This window comes from Phodopus roborovskii, unplaced genomic scaffold, assembly GCF_943737965.1.
Source record: "Phodopus roborovskii unplaced genomic scaffold, PHOROB, whole genome shotgun sequence".
NCBI lineage: Eukaryota > Metazoa > Chordata > Mammalia > Rodentia > Cricetidae > Phodopus > Phodopus roborovskii.
Genome location: NW_026126567.1, coordinates 1,529,838 through 1,555,623, shown reverse-complemented (window position 1 = coordinate 1,555,623; position 25,786 = coordinate 1,529,838). Strand labels below are relative to the sequence as shown.

At 44.6% G+C, this 25,786-nt stretch overlaps 1 protein-coding gene across 1 annotated transcript in view; it reads right to left on the bottom strand.

The window, feature by feature from the left end:
* Ptk2 (protein tyrosine kinase 2) overlaps nucleotides 1-25,786 on the bottom strand; it is a 140,955-nt gene that overhangs the window by 6,723 nt on the left and 108,446 nt on the right. The window contains 7 exon segments of the mRNA XM_051202695.1: nucleotides 3,018-3,173; nucleotides 8,568-8,674; nucleotides 8,961-9,000; nucleotides 11,239-11,301; nucleotides 18,141-18,272; nucleotides 19,093-19,230; nucleotides 22,618-22,704. Of these exon segments, the coding sequence (XP_051058652.1) occupies nucleotides 3,018-3,173; nucleotides 8,568-8,674; nucleotides 8,961-9,000; nucleotides 11,239-11,301; nucleotides 18,141-18,272; nucleotides 19,093-19,230; nucleotides 22,618-22,704 (723 nt within the window).

Here is a 25,786-nt window from a genome sequence, read left to right as displayed (position 1 = left end):
CAGGTAGTTGTAAGCCACCATGAGGCTGTTGGGAATTGAACCTGGTTCTTCTGGAAGAATAGCAAGTGCTCTTAACCACTGAACAACCTTCCCCTCAGCCCCAACTTTTTAAAGAAACTTTCCTTTAATTGGAAAAAAAAAATGTTTTCATTCAATGTATGTACGTCACCTTTTCCCCTCTGAAAATACCTCCCAGATTTCCCCTCCTTTATTAATTATTGTCATTCTTTTCATTTATTTATGTTCCTGAGACAGGTTTCTCTGTATAGTCCTTGTCCTGGAATTTACTCTGTAGATCAGGCCTTAAACTCACTGAGATCCATCAGCCTGCCTCAGCCTCCCAAGTGCTGACATTAAAGTCATGCACCACCACGACCCAGCCAATTATATCCACTCTTTTTTTGTTTTGCCTTTTCAAGATAGAGTTTCTCTGTGTAGCTCTGACTGTCCTGGAACTCACTCTGTAGAGCAGGCTGGCCTAAACTCACAGAGATCAACCTAACTCCGCCTCCTGTGTGCTGGGACTAAAGGTGTGTGCCACCACTGCCCAGCTTTATTGTCACTTAAAAAAAAAAAAACATTATTGAACTTTTTAATTTCATGTGCATTAGTGTGAGAGTGTCAGATCCCCTGGAACTGGAGATACAGGCAGTTGTGAGCTGCCATGTGGGTGGTGGGAATTGAACTTGGGTCCTCTGGAAGAGTAGCCAGAGTTCTTAACCGATCGATGAGCCATCTCTCCAGCCCCATTTCATTCACTCTTATGAGGGTCAAATGCACAGGTACTGAACACCAAACTGTAAATATGAATACAATGAAAATGATCCAACAACAACAAACTGTGAGAAATGACATTTATGCTTGGACCAGAAGACAAAAGTTTCTGCTGGCTATCTTAGTCTGATGCCTGACCTGCCAGCAGTAGAGGTGCTCTAACAAGTTACTGGGCAGTTCTGTCCTATCAGGGCCCTCATGGAGCACAAACTAAGAGGCAGCAGTGCCACTACACAACAAGCTGCTGCCCCTGAAGCACACACAGCCACGTGTATCTGTGCCCTGAGCACAGGGATTAAAGGTGTGCACCACCTGGCTGAAACATATTTGAATATATGTAGAAGTTTGTTTTTTAGATTTAATATTTTAATTATTATTTTTTCTTATTTTACATGTCGATCCCAGTTCCCTCTCCCTCTGTTCCTCCCATGGCCCCTCCCCCTGACACCCCCCTCCCACCCCATTCTCTCCCCCCACTCCACAGGGAGGGTGAGGCCTTCCAGGAGGGATCATCAAAATCTGTCAAGTCATTTGGAGTAGGGTCTAGGCCCTCCCTCCTACCTCTAGGTTAAGAGAGTATCCCTCCATGACGAATGTGCTCCCAAAGTCCTTTCGTGCACCAGGGACACATCCTGGTTCCATTGTCAGAGGTCCCGTAGACTGCCCAGGCCTTGTAACTGAGACCCACGTTCAGGGGGTCTGGGTTAGTTAGATTTTATTTTTATTTTATGGGTGATCTTACTGCATGCTTGTCTGTGCACCATATGTCTAAGTGCCCTTGGAGGTCAGAAGAAGGTACTGGACCCCTCAAATTGGAGTTATAGATGTTTGTGACCCAGTATGTGGGTGCTATGAATTGAACCTGGGCCCTCTAAAAGAACAACCCCTGCTCTTAAGTGCTGAGACACATACATAGTTCTTTGCTTTTCCAGCTTGGCTGTGGTTCATGTAAGAACTTTGGCCAGGCCTTTTAAGGGAACATGGGGCATTAAGTGCAGCGCATCTCCTCATCAGCTTTGCTAGCATTACAAAGAATGCCTACACCTAGACTGAGATTGTGTTCAATCCCACAGCTCCATCAAAACCAAAAAAAACCAACCAAACAAAAAACCATGTATGTATGTATGTACACACACACACACACACACACACACACTTAAGACACAGGCAAAAAGTGAGCATTTCTCTAAATTTATCTAAACGACCAAAAAGCACATGGAAAGATACTCCTTTGCATTTGCTGTGCAAATCAAAACCACAATGAGACAGGACCTCATACGGCAGGATAATCAAATCACAGAACACAGAAATGACACCCTTGAGCACTGCTGTAGCAAAGTAAAAAGGTACAGTTGTTGTGGAAAGGCTGGCTGCTTCACAAACAATGAAGCACAGGCTGAGGAGATGGCGTGCCTTGAAAGCATCCCATTTCCAACATCCAAGTTCAACTAACGCTGTGCTCAGTAGCATGTGCTTGTAATGTGGGTGCTGGGGAGGCAGAGAAAAGGGCTCACCGGCCAGCTAGCATGGCCTGTTCTGTGAATTTCAGGCCCATGATGGATGGCTTCTAAGGAATAACCCCTGAAAAATACACTCTCCTTTCCCACGTTCCAGTATCACGCACATCATCACCTGGGAAGCTGTTACTGTCATACCTTTGTTCCCTTATTTATTTCCCCCCTCTCAAGACAGGGTTTCTTTCAGGCTGGTCCAGAATTCTTGGGACTCACATGGTTGCTCTGCCTCAGCCTTCTGAGTAAATGGGACCACCCAGGACAGGATTATTATTATTATTACTTTTACTCACTCCTTAGTTTGAGAAACACAGGGGCAGAGCTGATAAAGCAGGTAGTTAAGTACTTGATTTGCAAGTAAAATGGCTTGCATTCAATCCCCAGGACATACTGAGAACAAGGTGGCCGCACCAGACACTGCAGTGTCCCGCTGCCTCAGAAGGGCGTCTAGGGACGGAGGCACTGCCACACTGCTTCCTTCAGTCGAACACGGGACAGCGACTTTATGCAACATTCCACACAACCTGTGCAACAGTAATCAGAGGACTACCAATTCAGGTTGCATTCCCAGCCTAGTACTTGCTGGCAGGAGCAAGTGAGAGCTACAGCAATTTCTAAGGATGCTTCTCAGTGACACCGTCACCATCTGGCGGTCCTTCACATCCAGAGCATCAGCTCTGGCTTCCCTGGAAAGGAGGTCACCCTCACCATACAGAGTGGCTGTATTACCTTCACCATAGGGACATACTCCTCCGGAGGAGCTGGCTGGATTTTGCTGGACATCTCGATGACAGCTTTCACTAGGCCCGTCACGTTCTCATATACCTTGTCATTGGACCGGTCCAGGTTGGCAGTGGGAGGAGGGCTGATTTCCTGGGGCTGAAGCTGATAACACAGAAGCTGGTCATTTCCTGCTCCCCAGAAGACAGTGAGGTATCACCACAATTAAGCTAAGGGTCTTTAAAAGAGATCAAAGCAGATGCAGAAGGTAATGGATTTTCTTGTTTGATGACAGTAAAGCAAGTCATCCAAGGGACAACACACGAGGCACTTAAGTCCTCCAACTTTGAGCTCAGTTAAAGGAAATGAGATGAAATCACACACACGAAAGTCTCCAGATTCAAAGTGCAATTAAGTGCCCAAGACTCCCAAGTCATTCACAAGGGAAACAACCCACAAATTTATTTTAAAGATTTATTTATTATGTATATAGTGTCTGTCTGCATGTATCCCTGCAAGCCAGAGGAGGGCGCCAGATCTCATAACAGATGATAGTGAACCATCATGTGGTTGGTGGGAATTGAACTCAGTACCTCTGGAAGAGCGGTAGTTTTCTTAACCACTAAGCTAGCACAACCCACAGAGTTTATAACCAAGGAGTCATTGAATTTCAGGACAGTGACTAATGCATCACTACATGATCACTCAGCATCAACACTAAGGATCACCACTGGTTTTAAGTTCTACTCAGCTTTGCTGCCTTCATACACTAACAGTTAAGTACTGCCTTCATGACGATAAATGTGGACTCACATGCACTTGCTTTAGGCAAACACCAGCTGCTTACATAGAGCTACTCATATTCAAGTAGCAGAGAAGGGACTTCCTGCCAGTCCTATGCTGACTGTTGGGTAAATCAAGGACAGCAGGACCCAGCTCCTCCAGCAGTAACGAGGACAAGCATATTAAGCCACAGACTGTAAACATGACGCAGGGCCTGGGCACAGAGATGCCACAAATACTACCTATGATGTCCTATATGCTGAGCACAAAATGGCACGGGGCCCATAGGAAAGGCTGAGTAGTGCTTCAAAATTTAAGAGAGACTAAATTGTATAACACAATCCAATTACGGGTCTGCTATGGTCCTCAAGCTATGCCAGTTTCTGGATGCCTTGGCAAGGCACGCTGGAGCAGACACTTGCATCTGAGTTCACTGCAAAGCTGGTCATCTCTCTGAAAAATGTGAAAGCTCTTTTTGGCATCTGCCTGTCATGAGAGATGACAAACAAAGCAAGTGTGTCCTCCCACAGGGCTATCCACATGCCTGTCCAGAGTCACATGCAGAAAGCCGGGTGTGATAAAGCAATCCAGACAGACACACAGATATGATGTGCTTACCCTCCACGGCTATTGTCGAACAGAAGGTGAGGAAAAGTTAAAGGAATTTATCAGAGAAAGGGAAAAAAGAAAAACAATATTAATAAGGCAGCAGAAAACTCCCATATAACACATGAGCAGAACACCTGGGTACTAGCTACAAGCCTGACGGGTACTCTCTGCTCACTGGCTGTCAGAAGTGCCTGCACCTGCCATCAGCTCTTTGCATAGCACATTACTTGACCCCTGCCATGCAGCATTCATTCCCATGAGATAAATGACCAGCATGCAAAAGCCTGTGAGTGGCAACCGGTAGCCGTGCAAGAGTCTAGAGAGCAAGCTCTTTGTGAGCAAGGGGAAGGGCATGTGTCATCAGTGATCTACCACTTGACAGGTGTCTTCAGTGATCTACCACCTGACAGGTGTCTACAGTGATCTATCATCTGACAGGTGTCATCAGTGATCTACCACCTGACAGGTGTCTACAGTGATCTACCACCTGACAGGTGTCTACAGTGATCTACCACCTGACAGGTGTCTTCAGTGATCTACCACCTGACAGGTGTCATCAGTGATCTATCATCTGACAGGTGTCATCAGTGATCTACCACCTGACAGGTGTCATCAGTGATTTACCACCTGACAGGTGTCATCAGTGATCTATCATCTGACAGGAGACTGGGGGAAACCATCCATCCTCAGTCACTGCACATGATCTCTCAGCCTTCAAGTCCTTGATGTCTAAGTTGGACTTCTAGGCAGGGGCTGTGTCTACTTCAGAAGCTTATCTTTACTCTTAACCACATTTCTGGAGTTATGTTTTGTGTGTATGAGTTTTAAAATCTTTTAAAGACAGGATTTTATTATGCAGCCTAAGCTAGTTTCAAATTCTCAATCCCCTTGCTTCAGTATATCAAAATGTTTGGATTATTGGTGTAAATCAGGCTCACATTTTTGTTCTGTAAAGAGGGTAGCTTTGCTGTTTTGTCTCCTCAGTTCAACCCCTGGCTATCTTACTGTGAACAGATTGGCATGGGAAGTACAGCAGCCTGCCACCTATGGACCTGTGTAAAAGCCACCATCTCACCATACACCTCACAGAGTCTTTAGTTCCGAAGTGTGAACACCCAGAGGTTTCCTGGGCACTGGGAATTACAGTGTAGTTAGTATCTGTTTCTCTTCACAGGCAGTGCACTAAAACTATACTAGCACAGGAAGGTGCATAGGCTTCCTGGAGGCTATCCAATGGAAACTTAGTGTAAGTTGCCTAAAGTCTCTCTTCCTTCTGTACAACATTCTTTGCACTGTGACCATTCTCTAGGACCTTCACAGTAGCATGCCAGAAGTCAAGACATGGCTAGAGAAACATTCATTACAGATTTTTATTGTCCAGAGGTGCTTCGTTTTGTTGTTTTTGTTGTGGGGGTTTCTCTGTGTAAACAGTCCTAGCTGTCCTGGAACTCACTCTGTAGACTAGGCTGGCCTCAAACTCACAGAGATTTGCCTGCTTCCGGAGTGCTGGGACCAAAGACGTGAGTCACCACTACCCGACTATTCAGAGTTTTGATAACTTAGAAACTCCTGGGTTGACAGTTAAAAAAAAAAAAAAAATCACCACCCATCAGAATAGTCAATTCCTACTCTGCTTAAAACCCAGAGAAAGAAAAGCACAACATGTGAGCTCAGTGGTGAATTGCCTGCCTAGCACAAGCACTGGGAAACAGTAGAACTACAAAAAGAAAAGCCCACAAAGAAAACTGGACACTTTTTGGACTAAATGTTATTTGTGTGAACTATTTGAGTTACAAATAGTTCAAGGCAAACTTTTTCTTATCAAAACATTGTTTAAAAACAATATAAAAAAAAAAGCCCAATATTGTTCCTTTAGGATGGGTTTAACTACCTGTACTAAGAAAATAATGAAAAAAGAGATAAAAGATACATAATCTTCATCTGGATGAACTTATCTATTTCTTCCTTTTTCTTTTTTGGAGACAGGGTTTCTCTGTGCAGCCTTGGCTGTCTTGGAACTCATAGAATCGACTGCCTCTGCCGCCCAAGTGCTGGGAACAAAGGTGTGTGACACTACCACCTGGCAGAGTCAGTCTATTTTTCTCACAAGATTTCACCCTATGCAACATCTTGTATGAATGGTATTCTTAGGTACACTTCATTATGATATTACTCTCATCATGAACTATGGAGTAAGATAAGGGCCAGCTATTCATTGTAACACAAGACAGTTCAAAGGTCTGCTCTCATCTTGTGAAAATGCGAACAGTTTTTTTGCTCTAACTTCTCCTTTCTCATTTAGAGCTAAACACACAGTATTAGGAAGATTTGTGGGTTTGCCTGTTTCTTCTTCAAGAAGATGCAGTGTTGTGGGTAGCTGCTGAGAAGCTGCTTGGTTTCATGGAGCTGACAACAGCTAGCAGGTGTTGTAGGACCGATCCCCTTAGCAGGGGTACCCTAGTCCAGCTGTGTTTACTCAATATAACTGCATGAGTATGCTAATCTGTACCATAGTAAATCTATGGGAATGGACATGGTGAGGGTCCCTCAGAGCCACAGACCAACCTGACTCTCACTGAGATGACATCACATCACTCTGATCAGTATGCAGTACATGGTGCCAATTACTGGCTCTGTGTGACCTTGATAAACTGTTCCACTTGTGTGAACCAAGGTTATTAATATGAAAGATGTGACCACCACCAACCGTGTGAAACTGATGGCAAGGCTCAATGGGGAAGTCTGTCACTGCAAGCGGTGGAGACAGCACCAAACGGCTGCTCATACTCATCAGATCTAAGGTGCCATCCATTACAACAGGCACCTTTTCCTAAAAGACAATAGTCACTCTATACAGCCCAGGCTGACCTTGAAAACAACCTTCCTGCTTTGCTTCCTGAGGGCTGGGATCACAGGAACATGCCCCCACATGAATGACGTATCATTTTGTAGTGTGCATGATTTTATGCACACGCATGGAGACCAGAGGTCACCCTTAGCTACTGCTCCTCAGCTGCCATTCATCTTGTTTTGTTTTTGTTTTTTACTATTTCGAGACAAGGTCTCACATTACTGCACTACTGTCAGGCTGGCCTTGTACTCACAGAGGACTGCTGCCTCTGACCCCAGAGTGCAGGATAAAGGCTTGCAACACCATGTCCATCTAGCTTGTCTTTATTTTTCTCAGACAGTGGCTCTTACTGGGATCTGAGGTTCACTGATTGTGCTAGTGTAAATGGCCAGTGAGACCTAAATATCAGTCTGTCTCTGCTCCCTACTACTAAGATTTTGAGCACATGTTACCACACCTACTATTTTGACATGACTCTGAGAACTGAGCTCAGATCTTCATGCTTAGGTGGCAAGTACCTCACCAACTAATCCATCCCTCAGTCCCTCATTAAAAAAAAAAAAAAAAAAAAAAAAGCAAGCAAGCAAATAAACAAACAAAATAAAAACAAAAACCTAAACCACCAAGAAACAAATCCTGCCCCTATTTTAGAGCTATTAAAATGCAAAACAATTTGTGTAAGACTGAAAAATGGGACCCAGGGAGAGGGAGCCTGTCATGATGTGGGGAATGAAGTGGTCCCACCTGAAGCGCTGGACGAGAAGACAGGGGTGAAGGCTGTAGGGTGGGCACTTCCTTCCTGTCCTCAGAGACAAGGGGACCCAGGGAAGCCAGATAGTGATGTTTGGTGACACAACCCTAAAAGGGACTAAGGAGTCCCTCCAAGAATCAAATGCTTGGTGTGGTTTGAGGAAGCCTCCAGCAGTCCTTTTATAAGCACAATCCTGAGCTGAAATGGAAAATACCTTTCCACAAAGCTGTATTTATAATTATGTGTAGAAAATAGTGAGGACCCACTTATCCCAGGCATCCTGGCTTCATGTTTAAAATGAGGAGTATCTGTCTCGTTTGTTCCCATCTGGGAGGGGATGCTGGTATAAAGCCCCTCAAGTCTAGCATGCTCAGAGAACAGCAGAAAACAGTTCAGTTAATACTGTTTGAAGCTCCAGAGGTTCAGAACAAGGGATGTTAAATCCTGTCTTTTTATGGTCTCCTTGGGGACATCCCTGACCACTACAACATAAGTGTCACATGCGGAGGACTCAGTGACCCCACCAACCTGGAACCAACTAAGCTGCACAGGCTTAGATGCCCACCTTGACACCCTCATTGTAGCTGTCCCCAGGGTTGCTGATGGTGGCCAGGTTGCTTAGGTGACCAGGCGCTCCAGGGCGTGGTGGTTTCTTTGGTGGAGCTGCAGGATCTGGGAAAGTAAAAGGGTCCTCATTACACATTGGGCAGACTTCCAAGCACCCCAACCTCATTACTAGCAGCACTGCTACAGCACACAGGATGCTCATGCTCTAGGAACGGGCCTCTGACGGTTTATGTTAGCACGCCCAGCTTTCCGGCACTCTAGGCACAGGCCTAATGTAGTGATCACCATGCTGGGTGTAGAGGGAGACTGTGAACACTATAGGGCATTACATTCAAATCCCACTCCTGCCAGACCACACATACTTACTCACACCAGTGTTTTCTTCACTTACCTGGTTTCCCCACAGGCTGATAGATGTGCTGATTTCCAGTCTGTGGAGAAGAAAAGCTCGGTCAGTGTACTGCTGTGTGCCAGATGTGACAGCCCACATCTCTTGCCCTGCTCTTCTTCACCGTGAACTCTCTGCTAGAGTCTCAGGATGCCTGACAGCCTCAGCTGGGTGTGATAGTGCAAGTAACCACTGCATTTGGGATACTCTCAGATCGAGCACAGCATCTCAAGTTCCCATTGTTCATTACGTGCTGGCTGCTTAGGGTTCCACTTCTCCGGCTGATCTCTCAGATCACAGTAAGGATACAGTCACAAGTACAGTAGCAGAAGACATGGCTATTTATACGAGTTGCTAGATGTCCCAGTGTCACTGACCCTGAAGCACTGTGCTGTCAGGACCCAGTGTCATCTAGGCCACTGCACAGGCCTTGTCGGGAAATTCAATTCTCAGACAGTCCTGAATCTTTTTATTCACTGAGGGATAAAAAGACAGTTCTACCTAAGACAAGTGCTTCTCCAGCTGTACTGTCTAAAACTATATAAATGTATGCTTCTATCTGTGACGGCAGGATCTTTTTATGTAGTCTAGGCTGTTTTTAAACTTGACTCTCCTGTCTCTACCTTCCAAGACCTGGGATAAATGCTACTACATCCAACTTCTGAAACTATACCTGAATTAATAATTAATGCCTGACAGAATGTGTGAACATCTGGGTTGAATGCCCAACACTGGAGAACAGGGAAAAAAATGTATTAAAGTCTAACTAAATGTGATGAAGCTCTTATTAGGCTATACATATACATATGTACATATACACCTACACATACATATATACATAGAATATCCTAGAGAGACCCCCCCCTCTCAAAAAAACAAGGGGGAGATGAAACACAGACCATTCCTCCTCAAGACTGAGATGGTCAGGCCTTGTTGAAGAAGTCTGTGTAGCCTGGTCCTCTTGCAGGATGCCTGGCAGAGGGAACAGAGGCTGTCTCTCACTCTGTTGCCTGAGCCGGCCATTATGGGAGAGGAGGTGCCTAATCTTGCTGAAACTTGAAATGCCATAGCTGGCTGACATCCATGGGAAGGGAGAGTGAGTAGATGGGGCTGGGGTGGGCAGAGGGACTGGGAGGAGAGGAGGCAGGGAAGGAAACCAATTGGCCTGGGAAAAATTATTTAGTTAATTACTAAAAGGAAAAGTGTGTCATTGGAGACAGGCTTTGAGAATTTATAGACACCACACCATTTCTAATTTGCTTTCTCTGCTTGATGCTTGCTGTTCCAGCTGCCACACTGCCTTTACCATATGGATGCTAACCCTCGGAACCATAAGCCCCAAATAAACTTTTCTTTATAAATTGCCCTGGTCATGGCATTTTATCACAACTAAAATGTAACTAGTATAGTTAGATTTTTAAGATAGATTCTACTATGATGCCTAGTCAGGGCAGAAAATCCTAAGCTTAATTGAGCCTTCCTCCTGCCTCAGCATCATTTTTTAAAAAAATGATTTTTAAGTTTTAAAGTGTGTGTGTGTTCGTGTGTGTGCGCACGCGTGTACTTGTGCATGTGTATTTATAACTGTATACATACGTGTGACAGGTACCTAACAATGCCAAAAGAGATCCTTTGGAACTGGAGTGACAGGCATGACATGAGGCTGGGATTTGAACTTGAGTCCTCATAACAGAACAGCAAACACTCTTAACTACTGAGTCATCTCTCCAGGCCTCTGCCTCAGCATCTTAAGATTCCAAGACAACAAGCATGTGTCACCACACATGGAGAAACTCTCTAATTTTTAGTGGTTCTGGGAAACAGACCCAGGACATTAAAGGGCATAGCTGTTTAAAGAGAACACAGATGTTTCTGTCCATACAACCAGAAAAACATATTGCTTGAACACACCTGTCATCCCAGGAGGCAGGAGGGAGTTTAAGGTCAACCTCAAATGGCGAGTTTGAAGTCTGTCTTGGTTACATGAGACCCTGCTTTAGAAACCCCAACCAAACCAGAAAAACAAAGTGTATAAAAATTTAGCAAAATCAGAACTGTGTGTAGCTGTTATTCTAGTCCTCACAGTAGAAGAGCTCAGCTTACTGCTGTAAGTCTGTATCAGCAATGGGGCAGTAGTCAAAGAATCTGGTACATGGCATATTTTGATGGTCTTAAGATAACATTCACATTATTTACACAAAGGCCATTCTATCTCAGGTCATGAATGTCAATATGCCTGGATGCCTTACAATGCAACAGCAAAGTACAGGCAGATGCTTACCGGACCCTGAAAACTCCCGTCCTCCCTGTCGATGCTGCCTCGAGAGAGCCTCACGTCAGGTTTCTAGGGATGAAAACAAAAGCCAAGATAATTTCATTTGGTATGTGTATGTTATTGTCAGATATTTGAACTTAAGTCTATCATTTTATACCCAACTCTCAAAGATAGTAATCCCACCTCAACTACAGTATCATCTACCCAGATGGTTCTCTACCCAGAACCATCTCTAGGAGAAACTGTCATTGTGCTGTTTGTGCTCCCAAGTGACGACAGGAATGTAACACGTTAGACACGTGTCCTACCAGTGAGTTTATGTCTACCACAGTGTCAAATTTTAGGCGCACTTTGGATGATTTCTATCTTCCTTAAATATTAAGTAACTTTCATTATACTTAGTGTGTATTTAACATGTGCATATGCACATGCCATGGAGCATGAGTAGAAGTTAGAGGACAACCTGAGGGAGTTGGTTCTCTCCTTGAACCATGTGGGTCTCAGGAGTCAAACTCCGGTTTTCAGGCTTGGTATCAAGTGCCTGTGTACACTGAGCCATGTGTGGGTTAAGGCCCTGCATTTCTTCTGCCAGAGTCATATGCCTGGTCAGAATTGCCTTCTGATGACTGGGATGGGGATCTGCTATGAAGTTTGGGGTCTTGCACTATTTTGGCTTGCTGCTTCTACCTGAGTCTCAGCAACAAATAGGTCAGCTCTTGATTCCACACGTGTGTTGCTAGAAAATACCTAAGGCTTTCAACACAGAGGCCTTCTGCCCAGGACTCCTGTTCTCTGGCAGGCAGCCTTTTGTTACTATGCTCTAGCTCCCTCTCTGTTTTTTCCATTGGGGCTGACTGGGTCTACTGTGTGTGTGAGAGGAACACAGAATAGGCTTTATGTAGACAGGACTTCCACATTTTAAACTTTACAAAAAGTCCTTTTTTAGTACTGTGCACAGTAATAAGCCAAGTCACTATTTTAAGCAGTGCTCAGAAGGAAAACAAGGTTTCTCATCAGACTGTAGCTCTGCCCTGGCTGCCAGCATTCTGGAAAAGGAGTCTGTTAGCGAGAGCTGTACAGCAGTGACTCACATGCACAGGCCATCTAAGAAAGGTCACAGTCTTGATTTGGGGATAAGAGAAGTACAATTGAACAGAGAGCATTTGCCATTATGAGGGCATGTGACCTCAGGCAGGAGATGCTGTCACCAAAATTATTCTGTGCAGGACTACGATCTGAGGAGAGACCCCTGCCCCACCCAAACACTTGGTAAACGATTCAGTGGCTGACAGTAGCAGCCACTAGCAATAACCTCAAAACCTAGTACCAGTTCTGGAAACCTAAGTCTTCCAAGCAATAGTCATCCAGTGAAAGAAAATTTGGAGACTTATGGACAGAAATAGTCAACTTCCAAGTAACAGAGTCTATCTGCTCACAATGAGGAGTGCAACCCACAAACACTGCCCAGTTCACCACAGGGGACATGGTGGATGTCTTCGGAAGCTTCCACAGACAGTTATTTTTTAGGATGCCGGAGTTGATAAGGCAGTCTGGGCCTGTGAGATGGTTCAGGAGGTGGAAGTGCTTGCATTGCAAACCTGAACCTGAGCTTAGGCCTTGCAGTCCATGGTAGGAGTTGAGAACCAACTTCTCAAAGTTATCTACATATCCATTGTACATAGCAAGCAGGAACAAGTCCACATTCACACGCACACACATACACAAAGGACAACATTCAAAAGAAATAAGGAAATTTGGCTTGTGTATTTTATTTCTTTACGAATACTATTTTTCTATTAATTGATTTGTATTTCGTAAGAGTACTGATCGATAATGATCTACACACTCGAGAAGACTCCCATTTCCTGCAGACACAGCACTCTAAGAGAGGCATACTCCATTTAGACTGCTGATCCAACAGAGGGCAGTTCTTGTACTGTCTTTTAGCATGGTCTCTTAAAGCAGCTGCAAACTCTTACTAGCGCCTCTATGTTCAGGGTTTGGGCACAGGTATAATGTGCTTCAAGAAGGTACATGGCTAGCCGGGTGTTGGTGGCATAGGCCTTATGTCCCAGCACTCGTGAGGCAGAGGCAGGCAGATCTCTGTGAGTTCAAGTCCAGCCTGGTCTGCTAGTTCCAAGACAGGCTCCAAAGCCACAAAGAAACCCTGTCTCAAAAAAATAAAACAACAACAAAAACAAACAAAACAAAACAAAAAAGAAGGGACATGGCTGTGTGGTGCAGGAGTCCACAGACAGATGCAGAGGGAAAGGAGGTGGGAGGAGTATCCTCTGCAGACAGACAGGCTCTGCTCTCTCCTACTCATAAGTCACCACACTCAACCCTCATTCCGCTCAGATGCACTTCTGCTCAAGGACCGGTGGGTGCATGGACCCAAATCCCAGTGGTGGCCCACCAGAGTGTATCTGTGCCCAGACACATGGAGGGTAGGAACAATCTACTGCTCACTGACTCCAGTGCCTGGCATCTTCTATACTAAGCACAGGGCCTGAATGGTGATGGGAGGGACACCAACTGTCCCAGGAGCCTGCAGTTTAGTGGTGAAAATACGGTCAAGAGTGACAGCATTTCAGAGAACATTTAATTGCTACTCAAATGGGCCAGTAAAGCTTAGTTGTCACTCATCTAACAGCTTCTCTCCACCACCCACTTGGATTGCTTGCCTCTCCTCCTTGAGTCCTTCCTCCTTCAAGGGATCTACACAGAAATGGCAGACAGCCATTTTGAAGACCGCAAGAGGCAGGTAGCAGGAGACATTCTGATTTTTTTTTTTTAAATATTAGGTTAAGACAGTGTCCATTCTGTGCTCTACCCTGCAAGTTTGCCATGGGACCCTGCATCTGTTCCCTCTCTGGGGCTGAAAGGCACCCCTCTCTCCAGATTCTTTTCAAAGTACTTAACTCTCTACTTCTCTGACCACTGCTTAATTCGCTGTCACTTTCTCCTCACCATAGGCAAATGGGCACTGCAGCTGTCTTACTGTCTTACTCATTAACACATGCTGACAGACCTGATGGGCCCGTGAGGCACCTGATATGGTTAGAGAAGTGTGAGGTTGGCAAGACTCAAAACTAATAGATCTGGTGAGGGTGAATATGGGAGAAGGCGAAGTGTATAAGGGAAATGACTTGAAAACCACAGAGGAGGGGGTGGGTGACTGCTACAAAAATACCGTGCCAGGATATAACCATGCAACAGATGAGCATCAATCAATCAAAGCTGTGGATGAACTAAGCCCAGCTCAGCAGGGGTTTGTGTGCAGAGAGAAGACAAGGTCACAGTTTCCTCTCACGATGAGCAGGACGTGTAACACACAGTCATGCTTATGGGAAATAGACATTTTTAAATGAAAGCAGGCAAAAAACACAAGGCCCAAGCAGGCAATTCTTCAGGAGGAAAACGAATATTGTACCAAGAACTGAAAACGAAGAAAGAAAATCCAAGGAGCTTTGACATGGGGTCCCACCCAGAGCCCAGGTTGGCCAGGAACTCACAGCAACAATGCCTCCGTCAGCTGAATACTAGGATGATAGGCGTGTGATTTTTTTCTTCCCTATATGAGGGTTGAACCCCAGTATCTTACACATATTAGTCAAGCATCTTACCACTGACATAAATTCCCAACCTAATTAAAAAAAAAAAAAAAAAATGGAAAGAGCAATTCAGTTGTGCACTTAGAAAATCTAAGTGGACAAAGAGAGCCTTCACAGGGTGACTGTTAGAAGACAGAGAGCAAGCTGGGTATGCTGGCTCAGGCCTGGGACCTCACTCACTCTGAGGGTAGAGGGCTGCAGGTTTGGAACCGTCTAACCTTCATAGTGAGTAAATTCAAGGCTATCTTGGACAATTTAGTGGCTCCCTGTGACAGCAGCAGCTAAAGTCCTAACAACAGAGTGCATCACACAGAAATGCACAGCTGGGTAGCTTAGTGTCGAGGACCTGAGACAGACAGACAGACAACACTTTGCTCAGGCAGCAAAGGCAGCCTCTTCCTCAGAGATTACAGAACCTATACTGGATGCATTAGAACTGAAAACACTTCAGCAGGCCTTGCTGCTACACATGGAGGGAGACTCAGGAAGGTGAACACTGAAGTCAGGCATCTGGGGTGATACTCAGCTCTGTAGATGAGCTCTGCACACACAATGCAGCTAGCTACTCACTGGAGAACCCTGGGACCGAGCATGTGCTTCAGAACAGGAGGTGTGGCACATGCACACAGTCTCCAAGAGAAACAAGAAGCAGAATGCAGGCACCCTCAGCCTTCTGAGAATTCCTCAGCTCCCTCAAGAGATCAGCTCAGGTCACATCTGGCTAAGCCAGGCCCATGACCCCACGTCATTACCCACGCCCTTCCCACTGCCTGGAATGTATTTCCTGTGCCTGTTTGCTCTGCAAATTCCAGTTTTTCTTTTAAGCCTTGGCTCACACATCATCTGCACTGTGCTGTCTCCCCAGCACCACAGGAGGCATGGGGATCCTCTTTTCTTTGAAATCTGGTGACAGCATTCCACAGTGATCAGCAGCAAACCTCTACTTAGTGTAGCCACATACACCACACCTACACTGAAACTTATCAGCAAATACTTTCAGTTTTTAAAATATAACAAATGCTGTGGTGGTGGTATGTGTGTGTGTGTGTGTGCGTGTATGTATGGTGGAGAAGCTTTCTGGACCAAAAGATGAAAAATAAAATAAAATAAAATAAAATAAAATAAAATAAAAAAAGCATAAGACATGTCACAGAACAATTGGTGTATTATTCTTAGATTCATTCCCAAATTGACTGCCCTGATTAGGAGAATTAAACCACAATTACTATTATTATTTTTATTTTGTGGCATGAGTTAAAATCTAGATCTGCTTAACTAATTGAAGATCCTGAAAATACAGGATACTCTTTTTTCTCCAGAGGGATATAAAGTGTAAATCCATGTGATGAGGCACAGGGCAGCTCAGCACAGTAAACCCCAGTCCCACAGAGAAGAACATGCAGCAATACTGGAGAGCCACTCTGTGTGGAATACAGGTTCCAGTGCTGACACACCACTGTTCTACATCTGCACACGTTCATTCACTCAGCCTTACCCCCAAAGTCTAAACTTTCATGTTTTACTTTAAAGGTATCTGAATTAGTAGTAAAACCTCACCAAATGGAAATAAACTAAGTTTATTTCTCTGTAATGTATTGTGAAGAAATGGATGACTCTGGGATTTTAATGGAGAATTAGAATAATAACTTGTGTCATACTTTAGCTTTCTAAGTGGTTGAAAAAAACCACAGTGAATTCTGAGGCACACATGGCCCCCAAGGAGTTGGACAAAAGATTAAGGACATGTTCTAATTGTACAGGGTGGCTGTGAAAACCAAATTATTTTATACAGGAACATTGTACTTTAAAATGCCATGTGAATACAAGCAATATTACTATTTACTATCCTTATTACTCACTGTTAATTTTCATAAGAACATGTGTTAAGAGACTATATACTGTCCTGAAGGGGCAGACAGGTGAAATGTGAAGTCTGAGCTACAACTGAAGTTGAAATAGAAGTAATACTATAAAAGCTTTCGTTGTTTTAACTTCAGTTTAAACAGAGCAGCCTTTGCGTTCAAGCTGGTAGAGCATGCTTTAACCTGTGTAGATTAGTGTTAGAGCAATTAACATGCACGATGCTCTGGATTCAACTGTTAAGAGACAACCCCCCCCCCCAAAAGAAAGAAAGCTATATACAACAAATAAAGTTAGAATCACCCTGATGAAATCTGTATAGCTGGAAACCACTGCCTTACATGCTCTAACAGCTTCCAGCCATAGATCTCAGGGAGTGTGGGACCAGGGCTAGATTCTCCCTCCCTGTGCCTTGTCTCGTAGCATAAAGTGCAACATTAAGGTGGTGTCTTAGGTTTCTACTGTGATACACACCACGACCAACAGTAACTTGGGGAGGACAGGGTTTATTTCATCTTATGACTCTCGGTCAGACTCCACCTGGGGGCAGGAACTGAGGCAGAGGCCATGGAAGAGTTCTACTTGTTCTCTATAGATTCCTCAGCCTGCTTTCTTACACCATTCAAGACCACCTGCTTAGGGATGGCACTGGCTGGGCACTGGGCCTACACACATCAATCACCATTAAGAAAATGCACTATAGACTTGTCTACAGACAAACTTTATGGAGGAATTTTCTCAACTGAGAGTCCCTCTTCCCAAATAATGCTAGCCTGTGTCAAGGTGCCAAAAAAAAAAAAAAAAAAAAAAAAAAAAAACTAACCAACGCAGGTGACTTGGTTAATCACTACTCAGCAAAGCATGAGGAACCAGGTTTGGGTTCCCCAGGTAAAACTACTTCGAAAGGCTTTGTGGAAGCAGCAATCACCCTTGTTCTTCCCAGCCACATTGTTTCCTAAAACCGGTGTGCCGGAGTGGAGGAGGAGCTAGTCTCAGACCCCGGTAGAAGGATCAGAGCTTTCTATCCTGAACGGACTTCTGAACGGGGTTGTCATGTCAGCAAGAGATGCCTGCAAGACTGTTCTCATCAAGGTCCAGATTGGTGTGTCAGACCCTGCAGCAGGGGTAGGAGGCAGACAGGACTTGTAGTCCGTAGGGCTGAGATGCAAAGTTCTACCTTCACACCAATGCTGAAGTCTTTTCTGTGTAAACAATGTGGCAAAGAAAAAACAAAAAACAGAGAACCCTCTGAGCCATAATACACTGCAAAAGTTTGGAAATGGATTCCTAAAATATCATCAAAAATAACAAGCAGCCCACGATGGCAAGAGTTTGGGACCGCATGTAAGGACAGTCTTGTGCTTTAGAAATGGAGTTCTGCGGTAACGTGTGAGGTAGACATGGATGGGGCTGAGTGTTCTGCAGTGTGGTTACCAGAAATCGCTCTTCCTTCTCCAGCCAGCGCTGGTCCTCTTCCATTTCCTGTTGCTGTCGGATAAGGCGCTCTTCCATCAGGTGAGGGGGAAGCACCTGTCCCATCCCTCGAAGGTCCAAAGCTGCCGAGTCCTGAAAAGCATTGTAGACAGAACATTCAGTTTCCGGAGTCCACTCTCATATTCCTACTTTGTGCTGCCGTGCTTTCAAAACTGTTAAGCCAACTCGTACTCCAGATACCTCTCTGAAGGCCACCATTTACTGTGTCTAATATTCATGTATATGGGTTGCTTCTAAGAAATGCACAAAAGACTGACTGCACTAGCATTTAGGAGCAGAAACATAAAACTAGCAAAGACTGAGTAGATGGGGCATTTTAATTTTTGTTAAAGATTTATTCATTTTATGTCCATCATTTTATGTCCACTGGTGTTTTGCCTGCATGTGTTTATGTGATGGTGTCAGGTCCCCTAGAACTGGAGTTATAGACAGTTAAGAGCTGCCATGTGAGTGCCGGGAATTGAACCAGGGTCCTCTGGAAGAGCAGCCAGTTCTCTTAGCCCCGAGCCATCCCTGCTAATCCCTTAGATTTTGTTTTTATTATAATTATGTGTATTATTATTATATGTTATTATTACATGAAGATAGGGTCATAGAAAAACTTTCAGGATTTTGTTCTCTCCTTCCAGTATGTACTGGGAATCACCTCAGGCTGTCAGGCTGGCTCTGATAAAGCACCTTTATTTGCTGAATCATCTCTTCAGCCTTTGTTTTGTTTGAAATAAGCCCAGGTTGTCCTGTCTCATCTGGAATTCTTGATATGGACTGATATAACTGGCTAAATGGGTTATCTAGATTTTAGAATTAAATTATCACAATCAAGCAATTTCAGATTTACAAATGACTGAAACAACACTATGTCCATAGCCATAGCCAACAACACTCTGATTACCTCCACACCCGGCTGCCACATGGACATCTCCTGGGGTCTATGATTCCACAATTCTGTCTGGTCCAGAAGAGATGCCTGACCTGGGTAAATGCTGCCTGCCATGGATGGGATTCCATGGGAACCCGGGTAGCCAGAAACCTGTGAGTGTTTCAGGAGGCAGTATTAGCTTCTGACAGAATAGCGATTCTGCTAGATCCAAAACCAAACAGTTCTTTTAAGGAAAACACACACAGGAAGTAGGCAGAGCAGGCACCACATCCAAGTTCTGGTCCCCTGAACATTATTTTCTGACTTGACAGAAGGACCTTGTAGATGTGCCTCTAAATCATGGACACAACTGGACACTCAAATTATCTGGTTGAGTCCAACATGATCACGAGAGTCCCAAGAGTCTTCAGGTGCAGGATGGGAACAGAATACCGAGAAGAAGAGATCAGAGAACCAACACTCAACTTTGAACTTAGAATAAACATGGAAGAAGGTGACCAGTAACTCAGGAATGCAGGGAGCTGACAGGCACACAAATTACGTTTCGTTTTGTATTGAAATTTGTTTTATGAGACAGGATTTCTCTGTGTAGCCCTGGCTGGCCTTGAGTGCAGAGATCCACCTGCCTCTGCTTCCGAAGTGCTGGAACTAACGGTGTGTGTCACCATTGCCCTGGCCAGCTTTTTTTTTCTTTTTTCTTAAAGATCATTGTTTTCTTAATTTCTATTATTTTAAAATTATATATGTGTCTCTATATGGGTGTGTACATCAGAATACAGGTGCCCACACAGGCCAGAGGCATTAGATCTCCTGAAGTCAGAGTTACAGGCAGTTGTGAAATGCCGACAGAGATGCTGGGAACTGAACTAAAGTCTTCTGCAAGAGTACCACACTTTGAGGCATCTCCGCAGTCCAGAAATGTTTTGCTGTTGTTTATTTGCGGGGGGAGGGGAATTGACACAGAGTTTCTCTGTGTAGCCTTGGCTGTCCTGGAACTCACCTTCTGGGCATCGTGGAAAAAGCATATAATTCTAGCACTTGGAAGCTAAGACAAGGGGCTAAGACTCTGAGGCCATCCTGGGCTTCGCAGTGAGTGCCTGTCTCAAAAAACAAACAAACAAACAAACAAACACACACAACTCTATCATACAGTAGAGCTGGATATAGTGGTGTGTGGCCTATAATCTTGGCACTTATAAGCCAGAGGTCCAGCTTTATCTACATAATGAGTCCCAGGTTAGCCTACAGTCACACATTGAGATCCTGTCCCGAAAATTCCAAACAGGCCAGGTGTAGTGATACACACCTTTGATTTCAGCACTTGAGAGGAAGAGGCAGGCAAATCTCTAAATCTCTAGGCCAGCCATGTCTATATAGTGAGACCATCTCAACCTCACCCCCCTCCCAAAACTCACTCCCAAACGAGAATAAAAACCACAATAAAATTCCAAAATGTTTTCCTCCAGTGAACAAGAGACTGGTGGTGGTGGGAGAGGCCATGTCTTTTATTTCGGAGGGATAACTATAGCAGAGAGGGAACATGGCAAACCCAGGCAGAAGGAAAGCACAAAGGCTCCTGAAATGGCTTCTCTTCAACAGCTGAATCAGAATGCAATCATATGGCCAGAGTGGACTGTTAGTTACTCGGTGAGATGAGACAGAGATAGATCCACAGTGAAATTCACATTCCCATCCTTCAGCAAAGGCTTGTCTACATTTGGTCTCTGGGAAGTGGCAAATGCTCAAAGTCCCCAGGGATGGCATGGAATTAGTAACAAATCCTATTGCACACAAGTGGTATGTCACCGTTTTCATTTTCTAATTGTATATATTTATTTATATGTGCCTGCTTGTCTGTATGTGGATCACTTATGTATAGGTGCTAGAGGATAGGAGTTACAGTTGCCAGCAGCTGTGAGCAACTGAAGTGGGCGCTGGGCACCGAACCTGCGTCCCCTGCAAGAGCAGTGCTTCTTTAACTGCTAAGCCCCCCCCCCCCTCTCTCTCGCTACATCATTAACAGAACTTTCAGAAATTTTTACCATAGACGTTTTCTAAACCACCCTCTGGGATTTCCAAAGCAGTGGGGTCAGACACAACAAACGTCCTCAGGTCTGTCCATGCTCCTGCATGCCTTCGAGGACATGAAGAACTGATAGTTATCCCAAAAAGCAGGTGCTGCCATCTATTTCTCCCAGGGTCAGCTGAGTGCTGACTTTCAGGAACCAGGTAGGTAGGCCTGGCTCTGTAGTGAGATATTCACTTTGTCTCCTTCTGTGGCACTGACCACGCCATTGGGGGTGGAGTCACGGGCGGAAGTGACCTGTGGAAGGAGGCAATATGGCTCTTCTCCAGGGTGACTGTGTTGTAAGCTACCAGTGAGAGTGAGTGTGCCTCCTGCCTATCCACATACCCGCCTCTGCTCTGATCCTTGTCCTGGTCAGAGACTCAGCTCTTTTCCCTAGCTGAAAGGCACCCCACTATGCATTCTTCCAGGAGGAGTGGGAGACTTTTTTTTCATGTTCTAAGGTCTAGACAGCAGGTAAAGTGAACTCAGGGACCTATCCGAATGGTTGCAGAGGGTGGTCAGAGTAAAGCAGTGACTGTCAGAACACAGGCCTACTCATCGCCCCTCAACTGGTTCCTAGTGGTGGGAATCTTCTTTGGCTGTACATGAGAATCAGTGTGCAAGGGAGTGAGGTGCTGAATACAGAGCCTGAAACTTACCCAGCACCCACTGCCTAGACTACTATAGATTTATGGCCTTTTGTTTTCTAGCTTCCCTACTATCCTAGCATCAGCTAAGCATTTTTTGTCCACATTGGCCCAAGAATCCTTTAAATAAACCTGCTCTCAGAAACCTTTGGAATGTCTTCAGTAAATACAATCACAGACAAAAAAACTGAATCCTCAACTACACATTCCACTTCACTTACATCAGATTCCATAACAGGCAAAATACACCTCTGCTAGCCAGGTAGCAGAGATCGGAAGGTGGTGACCTCTAGTGTTAGGCTGACAGCTAGGAAGAGCACGGATGCATTCTAAGGAACGGGCCAAGGTATGTGTATAAACACTGTGGTGTTGGTATTCATCAGCAATGGGGCCTATCCAGTTACAGCTCAATGTTAGTGCATGTCTTTCCCTTGACTGGCCATTCAGACCCTGGATGGCCACTCCAAACCCGGCACTCTTCACACACTCATGCAAGACATCCTCTCATCTACCTGCACTTACAGTTACAGTGCTTTATATTTTATTTTTGTCTTCTTAGAGGCAGGTAGGAGAGAATGAGTCTAAGTACTGCCACAGGTGCTGGCCTGCCGGCTTTAAGATATGACTGATGAATGTTCTGGGCCTGTGGGAGGTTGGAAGGGCATGAAAATTGAGGCAAAGCCCAAGGTGATTTGTTTCTTAGCTTCCACTCATCAAATTCAGTAGACAAACCAGAGACGAGAAATGAATTCAAGCGTCTTCCTACCACGTAAGCGCTGACAAGACAAGCAACATGCTGTATATCTGTAACAACTCATATACCTGGTAGTGATTGGTCTGGACCATGTGCTGTGGGCTGGGATAAAATCCTTCACTGGACCTTGGGCTAGGATAACCAGGTCTGCTGGGCTGTGAACAAATCAACAGAGCAACGTAAGAATGCGTCTTCTGATTCTGAATAAAACAATGTCTCACAATTAAGATATTGCTAACACAACTTAGTTGATTGAAAAGAACAATCAAAGGAAGCCAAGACACTTCAGCAAGAGAAAAGTCTTCAACAAATGACACTTCCCTACAACTTACCTGACAGTTAAGTCAAAATGCCTCACAGCCTAAATCTAAGAGGCCAACGGGCGGGCACCGGTGTCTTAGCTATGACACCAAAAACTCAATGGACAAAAGGGAAATCAAATATAAAATGTACATGACCAAAGTGAAAAACTTGTGTTCCAAGTGGCACCAGAGGAGGAAGACCAAACTAAAGACCAAGCACAACAGTTCCCAGTTATTTTAGTAAGTACTAAAATAACAAGTCCTCTGAGGAAGTGGACATAGCTAGCAACACAGAACAGACCCAAAGAGAATACAGACTGCCCCCAAAAGATGCCCAGCACCTTTGGGCAATCCAAACCACCATGAGTGACTGTATTATGACCTCCAGGATAGTAATAAAAAAGACACAATAAAAGCAAGGCCAGCGGTGGAGGAACAGGGCTAGTGTACTGGGCTGGGAACAAAAACTGGAGCAGCTGATATGCACAGCACTAGGCCGATCCCTGAGAAAAGGAAACACAGAATTACCATAACGTCAGCAAACCCACCAGAGAAGTGAGGATTTAAGCCCACACAACAACACGCATCCTTAAGGACACTGCTCATAACAGCCAGAAAGGGGAGGAAAAGTGATGAGTAGATAAAGACAGTCAAACAGCCCAGGAAGGGGGTGACTAAAAGACTGATGTAGTGCATTAACTGTGTGGGACAGGTTGCTGAGGCCAAGAGGGGGCAACAGGCATACGGTAATATCCACTAAAGTGAAGCCAGTGGCATGGGAAATACACGGTGTAACCTGTACACCCGGAATGGATCACTCTGCCAACAACACTGTAAAGCTATGCCACCATCTTTACTCTACTTTAAATAGGCTCAGAACAGTCGAGAGCAGCAAAAAAGTTCACAAAGATGACAATGGTGGAAACCCAATTCTTCCATGTCACAATTCTACTCTGCTAACAAATATATTCATACCTCACCAAATAAAAAATAATAGGAGAGAAATCAACCTGATCAAGGCAAAACCTCTACTAAACATCAACCACTGAGTAGAGTCACATTCTTAAATTATTTTTGGATTTATTTAACGTATATGAGTGTTTTACCTGCATATATGCATATGTACCAAGTGCATGTCTGGTGATGGGTAAGAAGGGGGCGTCAGATCCCCAGGGCTGGAATTATCGATGGATGTGAGTAGGCAACTGGGTGCTGAGAATCAAACCCAAGTCCTTTGCAAAAGCACAATTGTGAATGAATATTGCTTCCTAATACCACACCTTAAATCACTAAATGAATCTCTCTCTTTTTTGAAAGATCTATTTATTATATGTACAGTGTTCTGTCTGCATGTGTGCCTGCACGCCAGAAGAGGTCACCGGATCTCACTAACAGATGGTTGTGAGCCACCGTGTAGTTGCTGGGAATTGAACTCAGGACCTCTGGAAGAGCAGCCAGTGCTCTTAACTGCTGAGCCATCTCTCTAACCCAAATAGATGTTTCTTAAAGCCAAGGGCCAGTGTGTAATCACAAACTTATTACTAATTTGCTTTATTAAAGTCCGTGACTCTGGCTTGTATTTTTTGTTAAACTTTTTGAGACAGGGTCTTGATATGTAATTATCTTCTACATTAGCCCTGGGATGTGGGATGGCAGGCATGAACCACCACACCTTGCTTCTATCTTAGATGGACTATTTACCCACGTGTGATCTGGGCACATTCCCCCAAGTCATCTAGAAAGCACTGGTTCACTAACTTATGTAGATCATCTCAGTGTGATACATTATAGAAGGCAGGGCATCATTCAATTGTGAAACACTGTCCTCTAAGCAAACAGTCACCTTCATGAGGGCTGTTGATTATACACTCATATAATGGGTTGGGGAGAGTCACAGACTCTTACCTGAGATACCAGCCACTCCCTCTGCAGCCCCCTGCCAGGCATATATAATTCAGCTACAACTGCACACATGGCCTTAGAGTATAGTGTGGAAGGTTAACACTTCAGCTCCAAGCTGAAGCTTCCATGATCTGTGGGACTTGGCACACAGCTATTTCAGGGTTACTCATGCTCCTGTAAGCAGCCTCTCCCCACACTCAGTAAGACCAATGTATCACCTGGTCTAGCAAGCTGCACTTGACCACTGAAGCCCTTTCTGGAGTGAACAGATGTCTGCCTGTATCTCCCAGGAAGTTAACACAACAACTTTTAGCAATCACATGTTAATGTTGTTGTGATACCTCCAAAACAGCCTGGAAATTATCATGGTCAAGTTGCTAAATTACTTAAAATTAGAATTTTTGCTTGAAAATTCAAGTTTTACTGAATTTTCAAGTAAAGGCTTTATTGCCTTTACTTTTTGAGAAAATGTCCACCAAATGCACCAATCTGCATAACATGTTTCTCTAGTGCTGCTAAATAGGCTCAATACTGAGCCACTTCATCCGGGCCCTTCTGCCATAAACCGTGAGTTTCCCTTAGTGGAGGAGTATGGTGGTGGGGGCGAATATGGTGTTCGTTGGTGAAATTTGGTGACACTGACTGATAGTCCCACCCACGCCGCTGTCAAAGCAGTAAAACAGGAAATAACTGTTGGCGTGACTAGGAGCACACACTACAGTGTGTGAAGCTGTGTTCTAGTAAAAGTGCGATGAACTGGACCAGGCAACAATACTGATCTCTGCTTTAAACAAAGAACTGGGTGGGTGGGTGGGGGGTCCTGAAGAATGCCTCCGAATGTGAATTTGGAAACACCATCAGTGGCAGACCTGTGTACACAGGGAGAATACTTAAAAATTTATGAGCTACTCTTTTTACTTAAGATCCAAAAGAAGCAAAACCACATGAGCCTAATTTAAAATAAATCTGCCAAAATGAAAATTATTCAATCACAGATGGGCAGTGGTGGAACACGCCTTTAATCCCAGCAATG